Source organism: Pinus tabuliformis, chromosome 9, assembly GCF_031772625.1.
Source record: "Pinus tabuliformis cultivar Carrire ecotype Pingquan chromosome 9, CPIR1, whole genome shotgun sequence".
NCBI classification, from domain to species: Eukaryota; Viridiplantae; Streptophyta; class Pinopsida; order Pinales; family Pinaceae; genus Pinus; species Pinus tabuliformis.
Genome location: NC_142307.1, coordinates 759,526,380 through 759,552,182, shown reverse-complemented (window position 1 = coordinate 759,552,182; position 25,803 = coordinate 759,526,380). Strand labels below are relative to the sequence as shown.

Genomic DNA, 25,803 nt, shown 5'->3' with positions numbered 1-25,803 from the left:
GTGCATACCAAAGCCCACTATGGAAGGGCATGCTAGCATTAAGTGCCCCATTAGTTTCATGACTTCTAAGCTCTTTTACTTGATTATTCTGATGATTTTTTGTATTGGAGGGCAAGGGGACGCATTGGCTCTTATGCAGGATTATAGGCTAAGTCACATGACATGAGACACGAGACACGAGACACAAAGGACACATAAATACGAGTATTCGACACGAGACACAACGACCCCAAAAACAAGACACGAGGGACACGTTATATATATATATATATATATATATATATATATATATATATATATATATAACACTGAAATATAGTTCCTGATCCATATTAAGTTACTGAAATATAGTATTAGTTTATTAATTTACTACCTCAATGATGTTCATTGCTCACAGTTCAATGTTCATTTTTTAATCTTCATGTTATTAACTTATTAAACAGATTGAGAACCAAAATAAGGATCTCAACAGGGGCATTTTGCGTATTGCACATATGACATCAGACACTGATATTTTCTTTCTCAGCAGTTCTAGCTCTCTTGTTGACTAGTATATGAATTTGACTTACTCAAGTTGCACATCTTGGAAAATGTGGGCAATTGCAAGACAAAATCAACTAGGTAGAGCCCTATATATTTAAGTCAACTCTCTATAGCATTGAAATTTGCAATTAAAGCAATACAATGGCTATACATGCATGCTTTCTTCATTGGTCAAACTTGGAGATATGTAGGGAGTTGAAAAATGTTTTGAAGAGTGGGAATTCGATGGCCTAAGTTATGATTTTAGAGTGCCCAATGTACTAATTGATGCCTATATCACAAAAGGAATGATTGAAAAGGCAAGCCATAGAGTCTTTCTTGAACATGTTTTAGAAAAAGGGGGAAAACAAAATTTCAAAACATGGGAAATGTTTGTGGATGGATATTTAAAGAACAAGAAAATGAATCGAGCTATAGAGACCATGAAAAAAGCTATTTCAAAAGTTAAAAATCGTGAATGGCAGCTGACACTTGAAAAGGCACTTGAATACAAATATAGGTATGGGCGTATGGAATACAAGAAAATGCTTACGTGGCCCCCACACGCTCAAAAACAAGAAATTTAAGCCCCAAACCATGAACTCCAAACCATGAACGCTATTATCCAGGACTCAGGTCGATGTGAAGTTGACAATTGGGAATCATTGAAGGAACTTCCAACACAACATAACAATGACTCCAACGAGCAAACAATGACCAAGTTCCAACACAGTAATGGCTCCAGTGAGTTTTGACGACAAAAAATGATCAAAAAAACCAAAAAAATGAACCATGCACGGGATTTATGAGTGACTTTTCGTGGGACACATGTCCTAAGGGGAAAAAACATTTGGGCACGTTTTCACCACGTCGAAAACATGTGTTGTGATTGAAGGACACTATAAAAACAATTTTGGACATGTTTTAGCTCGTATTTTGTGTCTGACACGTGAAATACGGGACACGTGACCCTAAGGGACATGTCCTGTTACTTAGATTGCAGGTGGATTCCCATTTGGGGCTTGGTTTCCCTATACGGGGTCCTAGTCCTCCAGAAGACCACATTGGCACTTGTAGGGTGAGCATTAAGAGCCATGGGCCTCCACCATAGTTGAGATTACTTCATGGACCCCCAACAACGTTCGTTGATTGCCCATATTCCACCTTTGGGATGAGGGTGATGCACCTAGTTCACCATCCCCAATCGGCTCCACAGATGCACCATACACTTGGCAGATGTTCCAGGATCTAGAGGATTGTTCCTTGCTACAGAGGCGGGGCTTATGTCATCATTCCAACCCTTACAAATGGTCTACAGGCAGTTCCGATCCATTTGGAGACCCATGAGGATGACCTTTTGCCCCCACACCCACTTGGGAGAACCATAGGTTTTTTCTTGGAGAACAAGGGGTCAACCACTTGTCCACTATGATGGAAGTCCATTTCTAGATCATGGCACCCCTTGGACTTTATTAGGCCTCCTCAACGGCCCAACGACTCACTTTGTTGATCATTTGACCCTCTTGAGAGGCTTCTTCTTGTGTTATTGAGCTATTTGGTGGGCTTGTCACCAAAAGTAGTTTTATTATGCACATTATTTTATTATAGGGGCATTTTTAGTCTAAATTAGGCCATTTGAATCCCTTAGAGGATTGTATAAATAGAAGAGAGGCATTCCCTGTTATTCATCATCACTTGGATTGGATCATTCTCTCGTGAGATTTTCACTATTCTTTTTGGAGGACAAAATTGAATGGATGGATGAATTTTGATGTTTGGATCTCTTCATTTTTGTCTTTGAGCTTCTATATTGGCATATGATGATTGGATATACATTTTCTCACATGTAAGTGCTCTTTTCATGCTAATTTGTCTTTCTCTTATGTCATGTGCATGTTGCTAGGGATTTTCGCTATACTAGGCTGAAATTTGTTGCTTTTCTTGTGTGACATAGGGGAAACTTGTCTTTTTATAGCGTTGCATCATGTGATGGGACATGTTTGAATAAGTGAATGTTCCTAGAGATATTATGTTGAAATTTTATCTTGATAAATCATCACATAGTGCATATCGAAGTATAAAGATCTTGAAGCACTTGTCCCATGCCCTAATTGCCATGCGAAATTGTTTTAGAGGCCTCCTTCACGAAGTGAAATCATCTCAGGCATTGAAATCTCCTTGACTCCATTTCTCCCAAAGGTTTAGGCACTGGTCTTCCATAGGTGATCACCAAAAAACATATTCTTTATCACCCACCCCCCTTGTTTTTTTTCTAGGCCTAACCTCCATAGGGGACCTAGGGCATCACATTTCTCACAACTTATCCATTAAAAAAATTTGATCTCCTAGCCTCTACTGCGTTGTTGTGTTTCCTAGGAGCCTTCCAAATTTGAAGCCATTCCGATGGTGGGATCTTGAGATATTTCAAGCCCTAGGTCCAATATTGATTCTTGCCCTTTGTTTCCTTTGGCTAGTGACCTCATTGGGATTATTTCATCAAATTCAAAGATAATTTCTCCTTTAATCCCTTTCTCCCCCTCAATTAGGTCAAGCACACCCTTGGTTGATCAATTCCATCCCCTTGACCAAATTCTAGGTCCACTTGGTCTTGTGTGGTCCCACTTCTTATCAAAGTTAATTCTTCAAAGACCATCTAGAAATCAAGTTTTCACAAGGATTTTAAGGTCTAGGAATCTCCTTGGCAACTCATATACTCAAACCCTAGCCCTTGAAATTCTCCTAAGCCCTTCCTAGAGAGCCTTTCATCTTGCTTTCAAAGTAAGCGAGCCATATATTTGAGCCTCTCTTGTGAATAGGCCTTTAAGGTCACCTATCATCCAATTATTGATCTATTCATTATCGTGATCCCTATTATACCGAGTCTCCTCCCATCAGTGAAAGTTCGTAAAGAGCAAGGAGCTTTAGCTGCGGTGACAGTGGGTCACTCCATTGTTGCTGTAGTTACCCTATAGGATCCCTCCTAGGGCCCTTGCTAGTTTGAGCAGTAACACATACAATACCCATGTTGCATTAGGGGAGCTCCAGAAAGGCTCATTCATTAGGCTCACCAAATGCACTTGTAGAGTTCTTCAACATTCAATGTATGCTTTTATCAAAATTCTTCTTTTTGCTAAGATATCTGTTCCTTTTTCACTGTCAATGGCACAACGGTGGGATCCACCATGGCCTCCTTTGTCTGCTTTGAAACTAATGTGTTGGGCGTGCTGGCTAAGATTGTGTTGGCACCCTTTTTTGAGGTGATGTAAGGGAAGCTAGAGTTTGTAGACTCATTAACCCACTAGTTGAAGCACCACCCAAGGTAGATTAAAGCCGCGTAGTGATGGAGTTCCTCCTTGATGGTAGGGACTATGTGAAAGAGGCAGCGTGGCTTCACAAGGGTGACTCATTGAGAAAACCGAAGGAAAACCCCTATACTTTGTGAATGTCTCCGCACTGGTTGGGTCCTCTGCTCGATGTCATCCACGCGGCCACTCATTCCATTGAGCGGGAAATCAATTCCGTCAATGACAATTCGTTAATTGATGTTTCGAGAGACATGGCTCTTCACAATGGAAGATTTCAGGGAACACCCATTGGAGTGTCCATGGAAAACATGAGAATCTCTTTGGCAACCATCAGGAAGCTCATCTTTTCTCAGTTCTCGGTGCTCATCTGTGACTACTACAACAACGGTTTGCCTTCCAATCTCAGTGGTGGCCCCAATCCACTTGTAAACGTTCTACTAACGAAAAGTTTGTAGAAGAAGACGAGGAATTTTGACACACAAAATGCATTCATTGATAAGGCTTTAGGGTCAAATATCATCTACTAATGATTACATAATATACTATGGTAATAGTGTGACAATTTGGGTATGTCATGACACAGGTAGGTTTGAAACCAATGTAGAAACTCAACTATCTACAAAGTTCCACAAGCCTATGGGTTCCACAGAGATGTCGACCTCATCCCGCAAAGTCATTTTGGACTAATCTTTGTTACCATTTAACATTATAGCAAATTCAAAGCTCAATGAATATTATTTGTTACAACCTATGGCTTAGATGGAAAAAGCCAATTTCAATGAATCTATAAGGTCGAAACACATCAAGATTGCTATATCCCCTTTTTGGATTGCATAGTGCCAAAAATTGTTTCTCTGAAAAATAGATTATTTCATCCTTATGCGTGGATAGAGCCAGAGTGATTTAATTATTGATGATAAATCATGGAACATATCTTCGCATATAATTGCGATAATGCTTAAGCATAACAAAATGCCAAATTTTTTATTCATACTCTTATCATTAAATCTCAAGAGTCTTTTAAGCTTCAACGAAATTCAAGTTAAAAATGATTTGTGTGAGCAGAGTGAAACTCTTTATCTGCGCCTCGACATTGTGAAATAAACTATGAGTGTACCTATAGACGTGGCTGTAAATGGTTATGTGACTATAGTGTAACCTTGAATTATATATCACTACGTGTTCTTCTCAGGCGTCTGTTCCGTATAACGACAAATAACGACAATCACGATCTTACTACATCCACTATAATTTTCAACCCAAAAATATGTATGGAAATCATAATCTAACTACATTCACCATAAATTTGAATATTTGAATATGATGATATTTATGAACTAACAATCTGCTATGTCCACTTTATTAGCATATTAATTGACTTGAATGGTAGTGTTTTCAGCGCTGCCTTGCAGAGTGCGGAGGAAGAAGCTTCCTCTGCATTCCACACATTGTATCAACAAAACCATCACAGAGCTTGTATCATACCTTTGAAATTTGTCATTAGCAATTGGGGTAGGAAACAAATATTGGTATTCCTGTATAACTTAGTGGATCTTCGGGATCTGTGGTTGATACGTTGAGTGTGGAGGAATAAGCTTCCTCTGCATCATGTATCAACGAAACCCATGGTTTTATTAAAACATATGAACATAAGTTACAATATTTAAGGATAGTTTAACCATTAAGCTTTTTGCTAGGGATAAAATATGAACACTTCTCACGGTTCATCAAGGTATCAACAACCTACATGTGTTATTAATAAGTTGCCATATCAATGCAGAACGCAGAATGCAGAGTCTTCGACATAAGTTCATTATGTTGAGTGCGGTATGGAGGTGCGAAGGCTGAAATAATGACAAAATGCAGGGAACAATGTTACTATTTTAATTGATTTTAACCTGTACTACAACACTTCACTAAATCTGTGGTAAGGTTCAAGTGTTATCGCTTACATACTATCAAATTACAATTAGATTCAATAGTTTTAGGCTCTCAAGATATAGCTATGCCGAATGCGGAATGCAGAGTCTTCAGAGTAAGCTCATTGTGCTTAGTGCGGTATGCAGATTGCGGAGTCTTCAGAGTAACTTCATTACGTTGAGTGCGGTACAAAGGTGCGAAGGCAGGAATAACAACAAATTGTGGAAATGTGGCATTCTCGAATAACGACAAAATGCAGGCCCTACACAAAGAGGCACTACCTTAATCAATTAATTAGCGGTAGAGGCAGGGACTATGCTACGTTGCAACTATTTATCTTGTTCATTTACACAACAACCTCATCTTATGAAATTTGATATAAAGTTCTTTAGTATTCCATTTCAATATCTTAAAAAAGGATCTACATTGCTTACAATGAAATTAAAATATATGAATTTAAACACTTCAGCAGTACAAATATCGAAGTAGCGATTCCCAAGTCTTGTGTCAATTGAATTAGCCTTGCGATGTTAATATCCCATATGCGTTGAAATTTTCTTGCTTTACTGATCTTTGTGAACTCACCGGTGAACCTCTCTTCCTATGCCTTCGGTACTCTTCTTTCCCACTGACCCTCGAGCTGTAATGGGGTTGTACGGAAGACGAGTGCATTAGCAAGTGGAGAATAGACCTCAAGTTGAAGAGGTCCCCACTCACAAGACCTCCACTTGCATCAAACTCACTACATATCTCAAGAGTCCCTCAAAATGCAAATTGTCATTAGGACATTCATCCAACAATAGGGTGCGAATCATTTAGCCAAGTAATTGACTTGTGTTTGCAGCCACTAACATGAAATTAGAAATCATAGCAGAATATTATTTACAAATTGAATTCTAGTATAAATAGTATGCAATCAATCAAACCTGAGGTCGTTGACTCATCACATGCATGTTCATCCAGGTGGCCTCATAAATTTAGTCATTGATATAGTTAAACGTGCTAGAAGATCAATATCAAAATCATCATGACTACGCATAACATAATATTCGACATAATGTTAACTGAAATCAAGCAGATAGTCATCAAAATATATAAATGTGGTAGCATATAATGAAATCATCATATTGATATAATCATCAAATAGGTACATCATAGTCATTATCACAACCAATAATAACATCAATTTGGTACATCACAATCATCATCACGTCCCTAATAATAATAGTAAAAATAATTGGATCCTCGACTTGAGGCCCTTAAAGAATAATATATGTCCCATAAGGCTATGTCAAGGTTAAGATAATGTAAAACCCAGTCAACTAGAGAAAGGCACTACAAGCCATGTCAAATCCAAATGTTCCATTGGATATCCTTTATATTTCCTTTTCATTAAAAATTACCACACTTTTGCGGACTTGGGAGCATCCGTTGATCACATATGAGAAATTCGTCCTTAATCTCAGTATCAAATCTAACATTACATGAAAATAGAATATGGGGTTGAGATAGATCCTTGTAGCATGAATGGGCAAATGGAATGTTTTGTTTCATTGCTCATCAATCACCTTCCACATAAATAATCATTTTTCATATCCCTTATCTTCCCTGCCCCTCATAATAGGCATGGATATCTTCTTTAGCCCCTATTTCATTACCTTATACAAGTAGCCCATTGTGGGCTAGTCTTTATTAGCCAAGTGAAAAACCTTGTATGACACTAGCCTAGACATGATTTGGCCATTCGGTTCACTGCTAAATGATGAAGCATGCCACTCATTTCAAAGGAATATTCTCTTTACCCCCCTCACATACAAGTCAAGAGAGACTAAATGAAAATGAAGCTAGTGGAAAAACGTGTTATTGAAGGATGCACTGACTCCCTGTTACCTATGAATTCTCTTGAAAGGTTAAGAAGAAATGTATGATTATGTGTACATTTTGTGATGCTTCTAGTTGATTCAATGATAGCCTTGATATATGATGTTTTTCCCATATCCTCTAAAATCAAATTGGTGACATAAGGAGTTCAAACCAAAATCTAATACCTCAAGATAAGTAATATGCCAAGAACCACATAATCAATAGTGTTATCCATATGACTTGTACAACACTCTATGGACCTATATCTCAGATGGACCCTGTTGAAAAGTGTGCAACAAGAAATGCTTGTTGAGAGTGCAACAAGATGATGGAGCTTAGTGAAAAGAGTCGCCTTCACTAAGTGGGCCCGCAGGCTATTTTTGGCGCAAGTCTATTTTTAGACTATGTCTATTTTTAGACATATGGATCATGTCTATGGATGATTGATCAAGTTGGGAAAAATAGATGGACTTCTATTTTTGATGAAAGTGTGAGTGATCACAGTGTGAGTGATTACAGTGTGAGTGATCACAGTGTGAGTGATCAAAGTCAAAAATAGAAAAGTCAAATATTATTATCTCACAATAATATTTGGACTATAAACTTAATCTTATTCTCTTGGAGCACTTCAGAATGAGCTACGGATGTGGTACATGCAGATCCCACAAGGAAATACGTGGTTACCTATGGGATGACTAATATTTGCATGCAGGACTTCAGTTAGAACTCAAGTGAGTTGAGTTTAGTGGACTGGAGGTGCAGTTGATGGAGTTGTGTTCAGTTTAGCTTTGTTAAACTGGTTGTATTTAGTCTAACTGATCAATAGACTAGAGATGAGTTGGGTGAATTAGTTATTAATTAATTCACAAGTTATTAACTCATAATACAACTAATGAATACATCAGTTAACTCAGTTGCATGTCAGTGCATGTTCAGTTCAACAGGGACAAGTGGTAGAGAATCAGATTGCTATCAGTTGTGACTATAGTTGTGCATCAGATCTTGCACAATCAAAGGATTGAGTATGCCAATGAGTTTGCTCACGTATCTTCATGATATTATAGCTGTTGCTCACGTCCAACATAGTGTGGGTGACTATTTTGCAGTGTAAAATCGAGTTTGGGAAGCTATTCTCATCAGTTCTCGAGCAGGTTTGAGCAGTGGAGGCAGGCAAGCAGCGGGAGAGATTTGGAGATCAAATCTGAGCTGTATTGTGTGTAACAGGTGGAGATACTTGTGAGAAGTATTATGCTTTGTATTGTTACATGATTCAATCAATATAATATACAGATAGTGTGGGGTTTTTAGTGAGATGCTTTCCCCGGGATACATACTGTGTTTATGAGTTTGATTGATGCTTCTATGTGTGCCTGTGGATGTTTCTGCTTCTGTAATTTGATGATCAACGTAGAGGAGATTATGTATTATACATGTTCCGCTTAAATTGTATGATCAGGATAATCTCTGTTGAATATGTGTCATATTATTCAAAATTTCTACATGGTATCAGAGCTAGATGATTTGTAGAAAAAGTTTCTACATGGTATCAGAGCTAGATGATTTGTAGAAAAAGTTTCTACATGGTATCAGAGCTGCTTGATTTGTAGAAGAGATTTTTACAGGATATCAAGCGAGGATTGATCATCAGATCTACTATTCAGGAAGTGTTTACATTCTATTTCTTCAGGCAGAGTCTGTAATCGGGCCAGGTAGCCTCTGGATTCATCCTTCCTTTGGAAGGTGAAATATCCGGTGAAAGCCCATACAGTCAATCTCTGTACGAGAAATATTTTGTTCTCACGAATTCTAGATCGGAAGCAGTTGAGTTTTGTGCTGGTGGAATTCGAATTTAATTCCAAAGCAAGAGATAAAACTCAGAAACATTCAGTTTGAGAATGGAGATAGTATGCCCCAGTATCTCACGAGGTTCACTCAGTGTCGAGATGAGCTGGGAAGTGTGGGGGTTACTATTGATGATGAGGATGGTGAGTCTAGGACTCCTTGACCTTCCTGAGAGTTGGCATAGCTACCAGGGCTCGGTGAATGGAAGGGAGAAACTGCCAAATTGGGAACGACCATGGTCGGATTTGATGCAGGAGGAGATTAGACGGAGCACCAGAGACGGTTCTTCATCCATGCAGGATGAGGAGAACTGTGCCTTAGCAAGTAAGGCGAAGAAGGGGAAGGAGAAGGTTTCTCTTTTCGAATCTTGTTCTTCTAGTGATGGGAAGAAGGTTGACAAGTCGAAGGTGAGATGCTTTCGTTGTCATGAGATTGGTTCACGGGTCAGGAACCTGTATGCTCTTGAGGTTCAAGATGCATGCAAAGCCTTGAGCAGCAAGGCAACTGATGGAGACTTGGTGGTTGAGAGGGAGCGTATATTACCTCTCAACATGCAGAGCCAGAAGAAGTCTCAGACGATTGTGGAGGAGCCACGATTGGTGCAGCAACTTCAGGAGGTTGTGGAGGAGCCACAACAGGGGAAGCTGTGTGGAGATGGAGTAGAGACATCTACTCATCCAGAGACCTCCAGTAGGGGGAAACTTCGAGCCAGGTGGGCTGAGGGATCGCATGCAGCCATACCTCCAGGTAGGAGGTGGGGTGATGTGGATTGATTGTCCTAAGGAGGAGGGGCAGGATCCTTGAGGTACCCAACCTCTTGGATGAGACCTTGCTACGGGAGCCCCGATGTGTAGTAGCAGGAACTGACTGATTGGGTAGAGACAGATGTGGATGGAGCGGCAGAGAGAGCGACAGTGCAGGGAATCCCAGGACAGCGCATAGCTAGCAGGCTGTAGCAATGCGAGAGGCACAAGTGTTTTGCACAGTGCTAGGTGGCACAGAGAGGTGTGCAATGGTGCGAGATGCATGGAGATGTTGCAGTAGCGCAGATTTCAGAGAGGGAGCACTTGTCAGCAGCAGGTAGAGCTTCAACATCAGAGGAGGTTTCTATCCCAATAGGGAGGTGCAGTGCGGATGCAATGCTGGGAGATAGAACCAGCAGCAGCACGGATGCAGTCAGAGATCAAAGTGACAGAGGCTAGAGCAGTCAGATACTGAAGAGCACAGAGATGCAGAGTTTCAGTTGACAGAGGCAATAGCAGTCAGAGACTTTGATGACAGAGCAAGTGGACCGGCCAAATGTGTTGCATGGAGAACATTCCAGAGTTACAGGATCGGGTTTGAGAGGAAGCCTTTCTTGTTGAGAGGGAGTGTTGAAAAGTGTGCAACAAGAAACGCTTGTTGAGAGTGCAACAAGATGATGGAGCTTAGTGAAAAGAGTCGCCTTCACTAAGTGGGCCCGCAGGCTATTTTTGGCGCAAGTCTATTTTTAGACTATGTCTATTTTTAGACATATGGATCATGTCTATGGATGATTGATCAAGTTGGGAAAAATAGATGGACTTCTATTTTTGATGAAAGTGTGAGTGATCACAGTGTGAGTGATCACAGTGTGAGTGATCAAAGTCAAAAATAGAAAAGTCAAATATTATTATCTCACAATAATATTTGGACTATAAACTTAATCTTATTCTCTTGGAGCACTTCAGAATGAGCTACGGCTGTGGTACATGCAGATCCCACAAGGAAATACGTGGTTACCTATGGGATGACTAATATTTGCATGCAGGACTTCAGTTAGAACTCAAGTGAGTTGAGTTTAGTGGACTGGAGGTGCAGTTGATGGAGTTGTGTTCAGTTTAGCTTTGTTAAACTGGTTGTATTTAGTCTAACTGATCAATAGACTAGAGATGAGTTGGGTGAATTAGTTATTAATTAATTCACAAGTTATTAACTCATAATACAACTAATGAATACACCAGTTAACTCAGTTGCATGTCAGTGCATGTTCAGTTCAACAGGGACAAGTGGTAGAGAATCAGATTGCTATCAGTTGTGACTATAGTTGTGCATCAAATCTTGCACAATCAAAGGATTGAGTATGCCAATGAGTTTGCTCACGTATCTTCATGATATTATAGCTGTTGCTCACGTCCAACATAGTGTGGGTGACTATTTTGCAGTGTAAAATCGAGTTTGGGAAGCTATTCTCATCAGTTCTCGAGCAGGTTTGAGCAGTGGAGGCAGGCAAGCAGCGGGAGAGATTTGGAGATCAAATCTGAGCTGTATTGTGTGTAACAGGTGGAGATACTTGTGAGAAGTATTATGCTTTGTATTGTTACATGATTCAATCAATATAATATACAGATAGTGTGGGGTTTTTAGTGAGATGCTTTCCCCGGGATACATACTGTGTTTATGAGTTTGATTGATGCTTCTATGTGTGCCTGTGGATGTTTCTGCTTCTGTAATTTGATGATCAACGTAGAGGAGATTATGTATTATACATGTTCCGCTTAAATTGTATGATCAGGATAATCTCTGTTGAATATGTGTCATATTATTCAAAATTTCTACAGACCCATCCTACAACTCACATACTAATGACACATCTTTAACATGCGTGGGTGCATAGACAAATTTAACAAACAATGTCCCCTTGGGACAATTAACCAAGAAATTAATGGTTATACCCTTCCCATGGGTCCAAATGTCTAACATTACAATGCATTTAGTGACTTCCCATGATTTCTTATGTTCCTTCAACCCATAAAACTTCATAGGCATGCATATTTTAACTTGGGCTAACAACAACATCAAACATAGACTGGTAGAACAAGTTGTTCTTGGCAATGTTGAATGAAATGTCAATCCACATAAAACATCTACCCACAATATTGTTTGCTTCTTGCATCTCCTTTATTTTAATCATTTACCTAGTAGATTCTTATGCATGAAATGTGGTTCTTGAAACAAAAAAATGTGAGCTCATTGAGGGCATTGTCCAAGGTGAAGCCATGTAGAAGTTCTCACTTTGTTTGTCGCTGCCTATGATCTTGCAACTTCTTTTTTTGCAAGCTCAAGTATCAAATCTTCCCAATCATTTTTCTTTCTACCCATTTTTTGAAGTAATCGCTTCAAGTAGAAGCCCTCACTTCGTTTGTCCCTGCCTATGATCTTGCAACTTCTTTCTTTGTAAGCTCAAGTATTAAATCTTCCCAATCAGTTTTCTTTCTACCCATTTGTTGAAGTAATTGATTGGCAATAGGAATGATTTAGGACAAATTCCCACTTTCACATCATTTAATGCATATTAACTTTTATAACCTTTGAATGCATCCATTTAAAAATAATATTCTAGTTGCAAAAATCTTTAATTCTACACTAAAAGAAATGATAAAAAACATGTTACTTTTCAATCACATCATCACTCCAAAATTCAATGAATGATACCAACCACTTACTCTCTTTACTAGTGCCTTTTGCTTTAGAAAAACAAGAAACTTTCTGTTGAGTGTGCCTTCCTTACTGGTTTTTGCTATAGAAAAACACTTTGTATTAGTACAATTATATATATATATATACACTCTTGTTGACACCTAATCATTGGGATTGGGTGAATATTTGTAAATAATGTAAATAGTAAATAATGGAGAATAGGAAAATGAAGAGACATTGGGAGGTGAAGCCCAAGAGTCTCTCCCTCCTTGTATATATCCATGAGCAATCTTAATGAAGAAACACAATTCATTTGAGGAGTTACCTCTTGGCCTGACATGGTATCAGAGCCAACTCCATTTTTGGCATCCCTTTCTGCCCTTGTAACTCCCTTCTGCCATTTTTTTGCAGTTTGTCCTCTGCCCCTCTCCTTTGACATAAAATTTGTCCTGCATTTCCTTATGCCCATTTGTAGATTTTTCTCTGTGTGCCCAAGCGCTCTCCTCCATTCTGAATAGTATGTTAGCTGGAGCGGTGTTTCAATTTTTGTGAAAAGAAGCATTGAAGCCAGAGCGGTGTGAGCATTGAAGCTAGAGTGGTGTCTTCACGATTTTTTTTTTTGGGCATAAGTCTTTTGTACAATCTTTAAAATTTCAAGTCAGTTGTGAACTTCAATTTCTATTTGGGTTTCTTCTGCCATTACTATGCGCTCATTTTTGGCATGGTTGCCCTCATCTCTTCTTCCGGCCTCTCGGCCCCTCTACCTTCCGACCACACAGTTAAACAATACTACCATTACTGTGCTTTGTCATATACTGCACCGTTCTAATACGACTCTGCTCGGATACCACCTTTGTTGTTCTGCACCCGAACTCCCTCCACATACCCCCACGGGTTCGATACTCTCGCACAGTTATTATAACACCTCCATTTTATAATGTATACCACTCCTCCGCACAGTTAATATCACGTTGAACATTGTCCATTACCATTAATACATAATGTTGTCCATTACATACTGAACGCTGTCCATTATGTTAATACATAACGCTGTCCATTATAGTAATACATAACACTGTCCATTACATACTGAATGTTGTCCATTATGTTAATACATAATGCTGTCCATTACACACTGAATGTTGGTTGGTTGGTTTACATTTAATCCCGCACACCGGTTGCCTCCACACCATACTCCGGTTATAATACATATCACTTGGTCAATATACCACTTTGCACCATACTGCTTGACTCCGCAAATTGCCCTCCGTGGGCTCGTTACCAACCCGCGCCATCGAACCATTCCTCACTCTGAAAACAACTCATATCATACGTTATATTACCTCCATATGTTGTATAACGACTTCCCCCATATACACCCTCCCTTAAATAATACCTCCCCCATATACACCCTTCCCATATAATCCTTTCCCCAAATATACCTAAGATATATACATATCAGAATTATATTTTTACAATATTGCTACTATAGCGCAATTTTTTTTACACAGGAAGTGCAATTTCTTTTTGCTAACGGAAGAGCAATTTTTTTCCACAATACACATTTTTAAATGCATTCATTGATATCTATAGTTGGAGTAGCTCTCTCTGGCAAAGAGAACTATCTAGAATGGTCACAGAAGATAAAACACACTCTCATTTTCAATGAGATGTGGAAAGGAGTTTGTGTAAGAGAAAGAGATAATGAACTTGCAAAGCCCACCTCAAACAAGGAATTCATCATTTGGGAAAACAAGAACAACAAGGCCTATGTATTGATTGCAACATCTGTAAATGAAGAGGTGAGTCGCCATATTTCACCATTTTCAAATGCTTTTGAATCCTTTCAGAAGTTGAAGGAAGTCTATGACTTACACTCTGAACTTGAAGTTGTTCAATTGATGATTAAATTGTTCAGTTTTGAATTGAAAAATGATGATCTTCTTGCTTTAGCATCGAAAGTAAGATGTATTATGCATGATATCAAAGCCATTGATGTTCAAGTAGACATTCCTCTTATAGCTTTTGTGAAGGCAATTTATCCCACTTATTCAAATTATCTTGAGTCATTGCAAGAAAATGGAAACCTCAAAGATATTACCTTTGAATCCCTTGTGAAGAAATTTGTTGAGAGAGAGAAAGCTTTTGGGAAGAAGACAACTCCTCAGTCTGCTGAAGAAGCTGCGTGTCTTGCACAGAGAGAAGAATCACGCTCAAGATTCTTCTAGAGGAAGAGGTGGTCGAAGAGGAAGAGGAAGAAGAAATTTCAGAGGCGGGGGGGGGGAGACACTCTCAAGGAAAAAAGTCTGATCTTCATTGCATACATTGCAATAGAGATGGACATGACGCATCTACATGTGAGTTTCCTTGGGACAGAATTGAGTAGAGAAAAAATCAAGCCAAAGGTAAAATCAATGACAAAGAGAAAGGTAAAGCACCTGAATCCGCTCACTATGTTGTGGCACATTGTAATATTGGAGTAACTGAAGACTTGTTTAATGTTTCACTTGCTTCTTGGAAAAATGATTGGTTGCTTGATTCATGAGCAACTTGCCACATGAATTTTACAAAAGATTTTTCTGAAGAATTTACTGACAATGTTGATGGAGCAGTATACTTTGCAAACAAATCAAAACTCAAGCCATCAAGGCTTGGCACAATCAGGCTCAAATTGTTTGGTCTTCCAGACTTTCTTCTGCATGATGTTTTATATCTCCTTCAGCTAAGGAGAAACTTGTTGTCCTTTGTCCACATTCGCCAACAAGGACACTCCATTCATATGTTTGATGGCAAGGTTGAGGTCAGAAAAGCATCAGATCACTCACTTGTCATGACGGGGATAGAAGAAGAAAGACTTCTGAAGCTGCAAGGTACCTTTGCTCGTGCACAAAATTTCTCATACAGTTCTCATTATGATGAAGGTACATTTCCATCAAGTCTTTTATGGCATGCTAGATTTGGACACTTGAACTATGACAACCTTCGCTTGTTGAAGAAAAATGGTGTTACTAGTTTGCCTACAATTCCTAGGAAACTTAAGCAATGTGATGCTTGTATTCTAGGAAAGCATAGAAGTCTTTTCATGATTCACATTTCAAAGCACATAGAAAACTTGAATTCATTCATTCAGATTTATGTGGTCCAATGCCCATTCCTTCTGCAAATGTAAATAAATATATGATGGCATTTATTGATGACTACACCAGAATGTGTGGGGTTTATTTATTGAAGAACAAATTTGATGCTTTTCAAACATTCAGGAACTTCCATGCATGGATTGAAAATGATGCACAATCTCATATTGGCTCCATTCGCACTGATAATGGAAAAGAATACCCTTCAAATGAATTTGAAAACTATCTTCACCAACATGGGATCAAACATCAAACAATTGTGCCTTATAATCCCCAACAGAACGGAGTAGCTGAAAGAATGAACAAGGCAATCTTAAATATGATATGTTCCATGATGTTTTTTAAGAATGTGAAATTGATGTTTTGGGTTGATGCAGTTCTATGTGCTGTGTATGTAAAGAATATATGTCCATCTAATGCTATTAGAAACAAGACTCCTTATGAAATGTGGTATGGCCACATTCCTTCGGTAAAACATCTTAGGGTCTTTGGTTCCACCTGTTATGCCTTGATACCAAAGGAACAAAGAAACAAACTTGGTGCAAGGAGTCGCAAGTGTATCATCTTGGGGTATTCAAATACCTCCAAAGCGTATTGTCTCTATGATGAAGTTAATAAGAAGTTTTTTGTATCTAGAGATGTAATCTTTCTTGAATCTTCCAAAGCTGACAATGTTGTTGAGCGGCAACTTGATCGCTTGGATAGATTCGGACATGCAAAATTGTTTCAAGAATTTGATAATCAGATTCCACATCTTGAAGGGGGGATTCCTATACTAGATCAATATGTGGAATTTTCTTCTTAAGCACTCTCTCCCCCACATGAAGCTCCAACCACTGATGATACTTTGAGTGATGTGATTGACAAAATTGGGAGACTCAATCTTGATTCAGTACCAACTCAGTCAACTAAGCAGCCTGGGCCATCTCAGAAAGGTCCTCCAAAATGGATGACAAAGACACTTGAAGTGTTCATTTTGATGAGTTTGGAAAGATAGGAACAAGAAATTCAACCAGGCAAAATGTAGGTGATGTAGATGATTCTGATTCACCTGTTGATATTGATGTTTCATATGATTGTGAACTGAATTTTTCTATGGATTTTGAACCAACTTCTTTCAAAGAAGCCACTTTTCATGATGAATGGAAAGAAGCGATGCAAAAGGAGTATGATGCCTTGATAAAGAATGACACTTGGAAGCTGGTTGACTCTCTATTGGGAACCAAACCAATTGGTTGCAAGTGGGTCTACAAGAACAAGTATAAAGCTGATGGCTCACTTGACAAGCACAAGGCCATGCTTGTGGCAAAAGGTTTTGCACAAAAGAAAGGGGTCGATTATGAGGAGACTTTTGTCCCCACAGCAAAATGGGCTACTATTCAAACACTCTTTGCCTTGGTAGATCAGAACGGTTGGAAAGTCCATCAAATGGATGTAAAAACCTGCTTTCTTGAATGGAGATTTGAAAGAGAATGTTTTTATGTCCCAACTATAAGGATTTGTTGTGAAGGGCCAAGAACACAAGGTATGCAAACTTGTGAAATCCTTGTATGGCCTCAAGCAAGCACCGCGAGCTTGGTCTGAAAAGTTAACTAAGCATCTTCTGAAACTCAACTTCAAACATTATGATCTTGATGATGCAACTTTTTTTGTCAAGAAAGTTGGCAAAACAGTTGTATATCTTGTGGTATATGTAGATGATATTTTGATGACAGGGAACAATGAGAGCTACATTGCATCCATAAAGAAATAATTGAGGAAAGGTTTTGAAATCACTGACTTGGGCTATGTTCACTACTATCTTAGTATTGAAGTAACTCAACATTGAAGTCTATATTCCTCTCTCAAAAGAAGTGCATTGGAGATTTGTTGGACAGGTTTGGCATGCTGAGTGCAATCCTTTGACTACTCCAATGGAACTGAACTTGAAGCTCACATCCATTGAAATAAAAGAATTTGAAGATGCAACAAAGTATAGACAATTTGTAAGAAGTCTCAACTACCTGACTACTACCAGACCGAACATTTCATTTGACGTTGGAATCCTCTCCAGGTTTATGCAATAGCTTTGTGAGGGACATTGGTCTATTGCAAAAAGAGTTCTAAAGTACTTGAAGGGAACCCAAGACTTTGGACTCAAGTATACACAGGTGGGTGATCTCAGCTTGATTAGATACTTTGATTCAGACTTCGATGGAAACAAAGAAACTAGGGTATCTACTTCAGGTTATGCTATGAGTCTTGGATCAGGAGTTGTTTTCTGGAGATTACACAAACAATCAGTTCCAACAGATTTCCCAACAGAGGTAGAATATGTGGCAGCAACTGAGGCAACAAAAGAAATTGTGTCGTTCAGGAAAATTCTGGAAGATTTGCAGGTGAAACAAGTGCATTCAACTCCACTCATGATTGACAAAACCTCAGCAATAAAGTTGGCCAAGAACTGAAAGTTCCATGATCAAACAAAACACATCAATACAAAATACCATTTGATTCGACATCATGTTGAGGCCAAGACAATCCATCTACACCATTGTTCCACTAATGAGTAGATTGTAGACATCTTCACCAAAATGCTTGGAAGAGAAAAGTTCGAAAGATTCAGAACAATGCTTGAACTCACCAACATCCCTTCAGATTAAGGGGGGGGAATGTTGACACCTGGGATTGGGTGAATATTTGTAAATAACGTAAATAGTAAATAATGGAGAATAGGAAAATGAAGAGACACTGGGAGGTAAAGCGCAAGAGTCTCTCCCTCCTTGTATATATCCATGAGCAATCTTAATGATGAAACACAATTCATTTGAGGAGTTACCGCCTAGCCTGACAAGTCTTAATAGTAAAAGTAATCAATATATTAAATCTCTATTCTTAATCATAGGAACAATCAATTTCTATAAGTCTCTTTGAAAAGTGATACGTGATGTTCAAAATAATAACATGGATTGAAGCATTATTTATTATGTATGCTGTAAGGATATTCAATGATTCGTTCATGCATCTTCCATGGTAGTAAGTTTGTTCTTTCACTTGGGGTCAAATTCCTTTTCAATCCAATTTTACTAATGTTTTGCAAGGAATCCAATTTTACTAATGTATATTCTTATTGAGATTAATTTGATCTTATTTTTCCTTTGACCTAGTCTACTTTCGATATTTTAGCCGAATACAATATTGATAGTTGTTTTTTTTCTTTTTTGTTGTTTTAAGTGTTTAATGATTTATATTTTTGTGTGATGAATTTCCCGGAAGTTGATTTTTTAACAAATCATCCAACTCATTTTATCACTTGTTCTATGATACCATTATTGGAAATAATATCTAGGGAACGTGAATACTGCGAGAAGTCTTTCTCAAATATTTGGTATGGTAGTGGCGATTGTTACAGAGGCAACTCCATTCCTTTGGCACAAGTTGACTTGATCTTTGTACAAATTATGTATCAGCTATGCATTGGCACTTCCTATGGAAATAAAACTGTGTATGTAACTTTACAGGAATGGACTTGATTTATGTACAAATTATGAATCAATTACACCCATATAAATAAAACAGGCCATGTAAATTTACTCTTTAAGTTTCGATTTATGTACAAACTATCAATCAATTATGTATCTGCACTCCCTACAGAAATACAACAGTGGATGTAAGTTTATATTCCGTAAGGGTTTCCAGTTAAAGTATTCAGATTGGCTATTATTTACAATAATGGGGCTAAAATTAGACAGACAAGTTTATTTGGCCAAATATATTGCTATGTGTTTTTTTAACTTTAAAATTATCATTACAATATTGTCTCTAACTTTCTATTATTTTCCTTGGCAGAGATTTGGTAGGCACCAACTCGCAGAACATTTAATGATACCACAAAGAGTCATGTTAGAAATAACTGATAAGATGTTACAAATAGATGATCACGACTCTTGATTATATTGTGGCATAAGGCTGAATTGAGTGTCGCATGGATCCAGAACATTTAGTGGTATAAAAAAAGAGTCATGTTACAAGTAGATGATCCCGACAGTCGTTATATTGTGTCATAAGGTTGACTGTTGAACTGAGGATCATATGGGCCTCATATCTATGTGCAAACTTCAAAGCACTTTGCTAGTAGATTTTATTGGAGAATAGTATCCTTGCATTTTACACCATCTTAGGATGAACTTTGTTTCTTACAAATTTATTAAATAATCTAACACTAACACACCATGTACACATTTACATAGCAAACTATAACTTATTTTGTTATACTAACATAATTATGCTTTATTCAGATTATTCTTTATTCAGCCTTTAGTGCATTAACGTTTTTAATTAATCCGATCATTATCCTTCCACTGTCTCACAAAATATTTGATTATTGACTAACCATAGAATTCGTTTCTAAGAACCATTAGGTTGCATTGTAAAAGTTGAAGTGACGTTTTTAGGGAGAGTAGCTAATTTTAGGTAGCTTTTTGGGGAGAGAAAACAAAGGGTTTGCATATGGAAGGTGTTTATAGAGATTATATAAAGGACATATTAAATGTATTCATGGAATCTAGTTTTTCCAGACTCAGGTTAAATGAGAATAAATGAAAATTTAGCCTATCAAATTATTGCAAAAAGTTTGCAATGAAATAGGATAACTCAACTTTTAAAGAGGGTTCATAAGCTATTTAAGAAAACTTTCTCAACGTGAGGAAAGGTTAAAGGTTGTTTTTTTTAAAGAGTTGTTATATTTTATTAAAATTTACAAAGAAAAGTTACACCTAAATTAGGGGTAAGTGTTAGAAATATTAAGGGGGGTGAATTAGTATTCTTTTTCAATTGTCATTTTTACCAGTTAAATCACTTATATTTAAAACACAAAATGAGTAATAGGAATAAATATTTTTCTTAATATAATTTTTATAATGAATCAAGTACAATATATAGGGCTCCAACCCTTGATGAAGACACCGATCTTAAATTCCCCAGGCTCCAATCTGTTTCCAATCACCAACTTGGACTTTTGTGAAGCTCCAACCCTTAGGGCACCGACCCTGTCTTCTCAAGGCACCGACCTTGCGTTTAGAGGCTCCAACCCCTAGGGCACCAACCCTTCTCTGGTACAGGCTCCGACCTGGTTTCTTGAGGACACCGATCCTCTAGGGCTCCAACCCTATCCTTCAAAACATCTCTCTATTTTGACCCTCTGTTCTTACTGTTGCGGTAACTGCTTCAGTAGTGGCGCTTCAGGAGTAACTGCTTCAGGAGTGACTTCTTCAGAGGAGTGACTGTCGCGGTTTCATATTGTGCGTTCAATTAAAACAACCCTGTTCATACTCAGATAAACTTCTTAGATCTGCAGAGCGTCCTTTTGAATTGTTATCTGAATCACTGTCAAACATAGGTCTGACCCTTTCAATAAATAACCTAGTCAACAAAATGCTCGATCTTCGACTTCCTTCTTCTTCCACTGGACCTTCGTCTTCCTTCTTCTCTCGCTCGACCTTCAACTTCCTCTTTCATTCGCTCGACCTTTGGCTTCCTTTCTTCTACTACCTCACGTTCATGAGTTGTGAACTGTCCTTCTCTGTGATAGATGCCCGATTCACCTAGTTGAAGTGAAGCGTTTTAACTTGTATTTATAAGAGTCTTACCAATAACCAAAATACATGTTCATTGGGAGGAGAGGTCGACTTATGAGTTCGTATATTAAAATTATATCGGAGGGGCTTTTTTCCAATTATACAATAAACTTGTTTATTTACGAAAATCATATAGGAGAGGCTATAACCACATTATAATAGATGTCTGGCGGTCCCCACATGCCACGTCATTGCTTTAATCCCGCAATCACAATTTCAAAAAAATCGGAGGTCTTTTAAGTTGTGCAATGCTCTGTCTTCTGATATTAACATTGCCAATTCCCCTACTTCCGACGGATGTGATATTCCAATAAGATTCTTTTGATAACTCAATCGGGTCCACAAATTTATCGCAAACGACGATTTTAACATGTCATCCCTTTTTAACTTTGTGATTCAACAGATGCAATATTACATTAAGTTATGTTATAGTGGTGCAGTCGGGTCCACAATAATATCGCAATCTTAGTTTTTAATGTGACATCCCTTTATGACTTGCGATATGATAGGCATATGCGATATTACATTAGCGCTGTTACCATAAACTGTTCGGGTCTGTATATTATATCACAATTGGAGTTTTAACGTGACATGCCTTCATAACTTGCGAAGATTCTGATATGACTAATGCGATATTTATTAGGGCGTGTTATATGGGACCATCGGGTCCACAACTCATATCGCAATTGGGGATTTCAGTGTAACAAGGCTTCAAGACCCGTGATGTAGTGGATGTGACATTTCAATAGAGGCGTATTGTAATAGAACCGTTGGGTCGACAATGCTCCTTCGATTTCCCTGTTTTCTTCCTTTAGCACTTACTCTTGGGTATATGCAATAGGTGTCGTTGTTCTTCCCTTTAGCACTTACCCTTGGGCATATGTGATATGCTCTGATAAACTGCTTCTCTCGCTTAAGACATGTTGCTCTTGCTCCGATAGATCTTCCTTGATAGCTCCTGTTCTTGACTTCCAATGGCTTCCTTGATGGCTTTCCTCATTAGCTTCTTGATCCTGTTACTTCACGGATTTGCTTCTCCTTGGCTTCACATCATCATTTAGTATCCCAGAATATTGCCATGTTGACATCAATGACAATCTAGATCAACAATCTCCCCCTTTGTCATTGATGGCAATATTCTTCTTCTCTCCCCCTTTGACATCAATGGCAAAGGAGTGCACAAGGACTCCCCCGTCGAACTGCTCCCCCTGTCATGGTGCTCTTCTTTTTTTTACTCAAGATAGAGAGATTGTTGCCTTATCATCAACTAGCACATTATATGTTCTTCATGTCTCAAAAGAACTACTTTATCATGGCTTCAACAATGCTGCTCCAAGATTGTCCCAAACAGACCCCAAATAGCCACACACCAAATGTCCAAGTCCAAGTTTTTATGCTTCTGCAATCCAAATTCTGTTGTCTCCACAGTCAGAATTAAGAGGTCTTCATAGTCCGAATCAAGAGAAAATGCCACTGAAATTGTTTTTCTTGCTATCTCTCTTTAGATCCGAGTTCCTCTGTATCTCTGTGCTTCTCCTTAAGTCATTGCCATCCAATATTTCAACATCATTGCATTTGGATGAAATGGTGAGAGGTTGTGCCTTACTATTGCTATTTTTCTAAGTGACCAACATCAACCTGAGCTATATTCAACTGCACAACATTCTTCTTTCTATAGTCCTTTTGATGAGCCATCTTTTCCTTGTGTTCTTTGCAAGTTATCTCCATTAGCAGATTTTGATATCAATTTGTGACTGTCTTTTAAATTCTTTCTACTGACTGACAACTTTTTGCAATGCTTCAATTATGTTAAATGTTGCCAACTGCTCTTGCTTGTGTAGTGAACAAAACATTCAAGCTCCATTTCCAGATGTATCTATTTGTTTGAAGGTTGCATCTATTTGTGTCCACAATTTACCTGTTCTCACATCATATCCCTGAGTCGAGACATTCAACTTCTGTAATAACAACAACATAGTTATTTTCCTTATTAGCATTAGATGGCCTTCTCTGCTACTCCAATTTCTGCTTAGTTATCAAGTAGAAAAATATCTTCCATTAGATAGATAAGAGATCATGTTCTTCAATGAAGAGTTCTTGAGAAATGATCTATCAAAGAATGATTGTTAATATAGCTCATCAAGGATATCATAAGGACCCTTTCACGGATAGCTTCTGCAATAATGATCAAGAATCACAAGCTCCCCCTAACTGTATGCATGGTCTCCTTTTGGCAGAATCCCATCATCAAACACTCAAAATATCAAGGATATCTTCATCAAGTCAATAACATGTGTTGTTGGCTGAAGAGTTAAGGAGATTTTCGGATTGTATTTGCTTTCTTCTTCATACTTGAGTGGCTTTCTTCTCTGGCATGGTTCTAGCTTGTGTAAGAGCCCAAGTCAAGTTACAATCACATGCCATATGACCAATGTTATGACACTTGAAGCATTCTATGTTGTTCATGAATAAGAATTCATGATTTCTTGCAAAATTGCTTCTTGGAGCCAGGTGTCCAAAGTTTGTACAAGCATAACAATAACCAAGAGATAAACTTTAGTACCTTAGAGATGGAGATTTCCTTGCTGTACTTCTGAAGTATTTCTGCCTTGAGATCCTTTGATGATAACCATTGCTTCTCGCATCCTTGACATCATCTGCATTTCTTCTTGGAACAAGACTTCCTTCATTGTTGCCTTGATTCTTATCCTTACGTTTGTTGAAACTGGGAGCATCAACATTTCTTTTTGACTTCCTCACATCCTTGTTGTTTGAAGCATTATCATTCTTGCTTGAGGATTCACTTTCATAGCCAAGACCTGATTTATCAAATGGAGATCTTTGATGGCTGAGCATGTCATCCAAGGCTTGAGAGCTCTTCAAGATTTTGTCCATTCTTTCAACCTTTTTCCTATGGGAGACAATCTCTTCTTCCAATCTTTTGCAATCATTATTCTTCTTAGCAAGTCATTTCTCAATTTCTTCCTTGATACAAGTTGCTTCATTTGCTTATGTTTTAAGGGAGATGATATCTGATTTCATTCTAAAAAATTCTTCCTTTTCCTTGGCTAGACTACTCTCCATTTCTTCCGCGATCCTTGTAGCTTTACATGTTTCGGTCATGAGAAGGTTGACGTCAGATTTTAGTTTGAAGATTTCATCCTTTGATTTTAGTTGACATATCATTGTGTTTCTTTCATTTTCTGCTTCATCAACCTGTCCTTCTATGATTGCCAATGCTTCCATTGTCTTCTCAGCTCCTTGTATTAACTTTCTTGCTTCTTTTAGTTGAGATTTAAGAGAGGAGATCTCTTCCTTGTATTGACCAATCTCTGCTTCAAGTTTGTTCAAGCTTTTGTGCCTTTGTTCAAGGTGGCTTGACAATGTATCTTCCTGTTTCTTTGCCTTATCCAATTGATTTGCCATGGATATGACTTCTTCATGATGCTTTCTTTTCTTTTTATGAAATTCCTCCTTAAGCTTGGCAAGCTCTTCATTCCTTTCTTGTATTTGAAGCTTGACAAGGTCTACTTCCTTCCTTGTTTGGTCTTGGTCACCAACTAGTGCTTTCTTCTTAAGTTCCTCATTTTCCTTTTTCAAGCTGATAATCTCTTCCATGGTAGCCATAAGTTTAGTAAGGAGATCTTCAAAAAAAAAATTGATTCTTTTCATCTTCTAGGTCTTCTTTAGCCTTGATGTTATCACTCTTATCTTCACCTTCCTTGATGGGTTCTGGATTTCCTTCTTGTTTTCCATCATTTTCTTGACCAAAGATCATTGTCAACGCTCCTTTTGAGTGAAGATCATGAAGTTTATCCCATATGCCTTTTGCTGACGAACATTTTTGTAAATTGTCCTTTATAGAATCTGGTAGCCCATTCAAGATTGCCTTCATTGCTTTTGCATTGTACTCCTTGGATTCTCCATCCATCATGCTATCAACAATCACCGATTTCCAGACTTCAATGCCTTGAGTCTTTAAGAAATTCCTCATTCTTGCTTCCCATATATCAAAGTTTCCATTGAACAATGCAACCTTCACAAATTGATTGATTTCAACTTCGGTGGTTGAGGGAGACACATCTTTAGGAGGATTGGAGACTTTCTTCTTTGGCTTTACCATTTGTGTTCTAATTGATTAACCTTCAAGCTGTTAGGCTTTGA

At 38.1% G+C, this 25,803-nt stretch overlaps 1 protein-coding gene across 4 annotated transcripts in view; it reads left to right on the top strand.

Annotated features, from left to right (window-relative positions):
• Positions 1 to 20,257, top strand: part of LOC149150943 (uncharacterized) — a 305,135-nt gene extending 284,878 nt beyond the window's left edge. For 2 of the 4 annotated variants that reach the window (XM_089441070.1, XM_089441068.1), the window contains exon 11: positions 19,853 to 20,257. In XM_089441070.1, the coding sequence (XP_089297196.1) occupies positions 19,853 to 19,954 (102 nt within the window). In that variant the 3' untranslated portion in view covers positions 19,955 to 20,257. Of the gene's footprint in view, positions 1 to 5,607; positions 5,755 to 5,893; positions 6,129 to 19,352; positions 19,494 to 19,852 lie in introns of those variants that run through there. The other 2 variants (XR_016262992.1, XM_089441069.1) reach the window with 2 other exon arrangements.
• Positions 20,258 to 25,803: the final 5,546 nt, after the last annotated feature.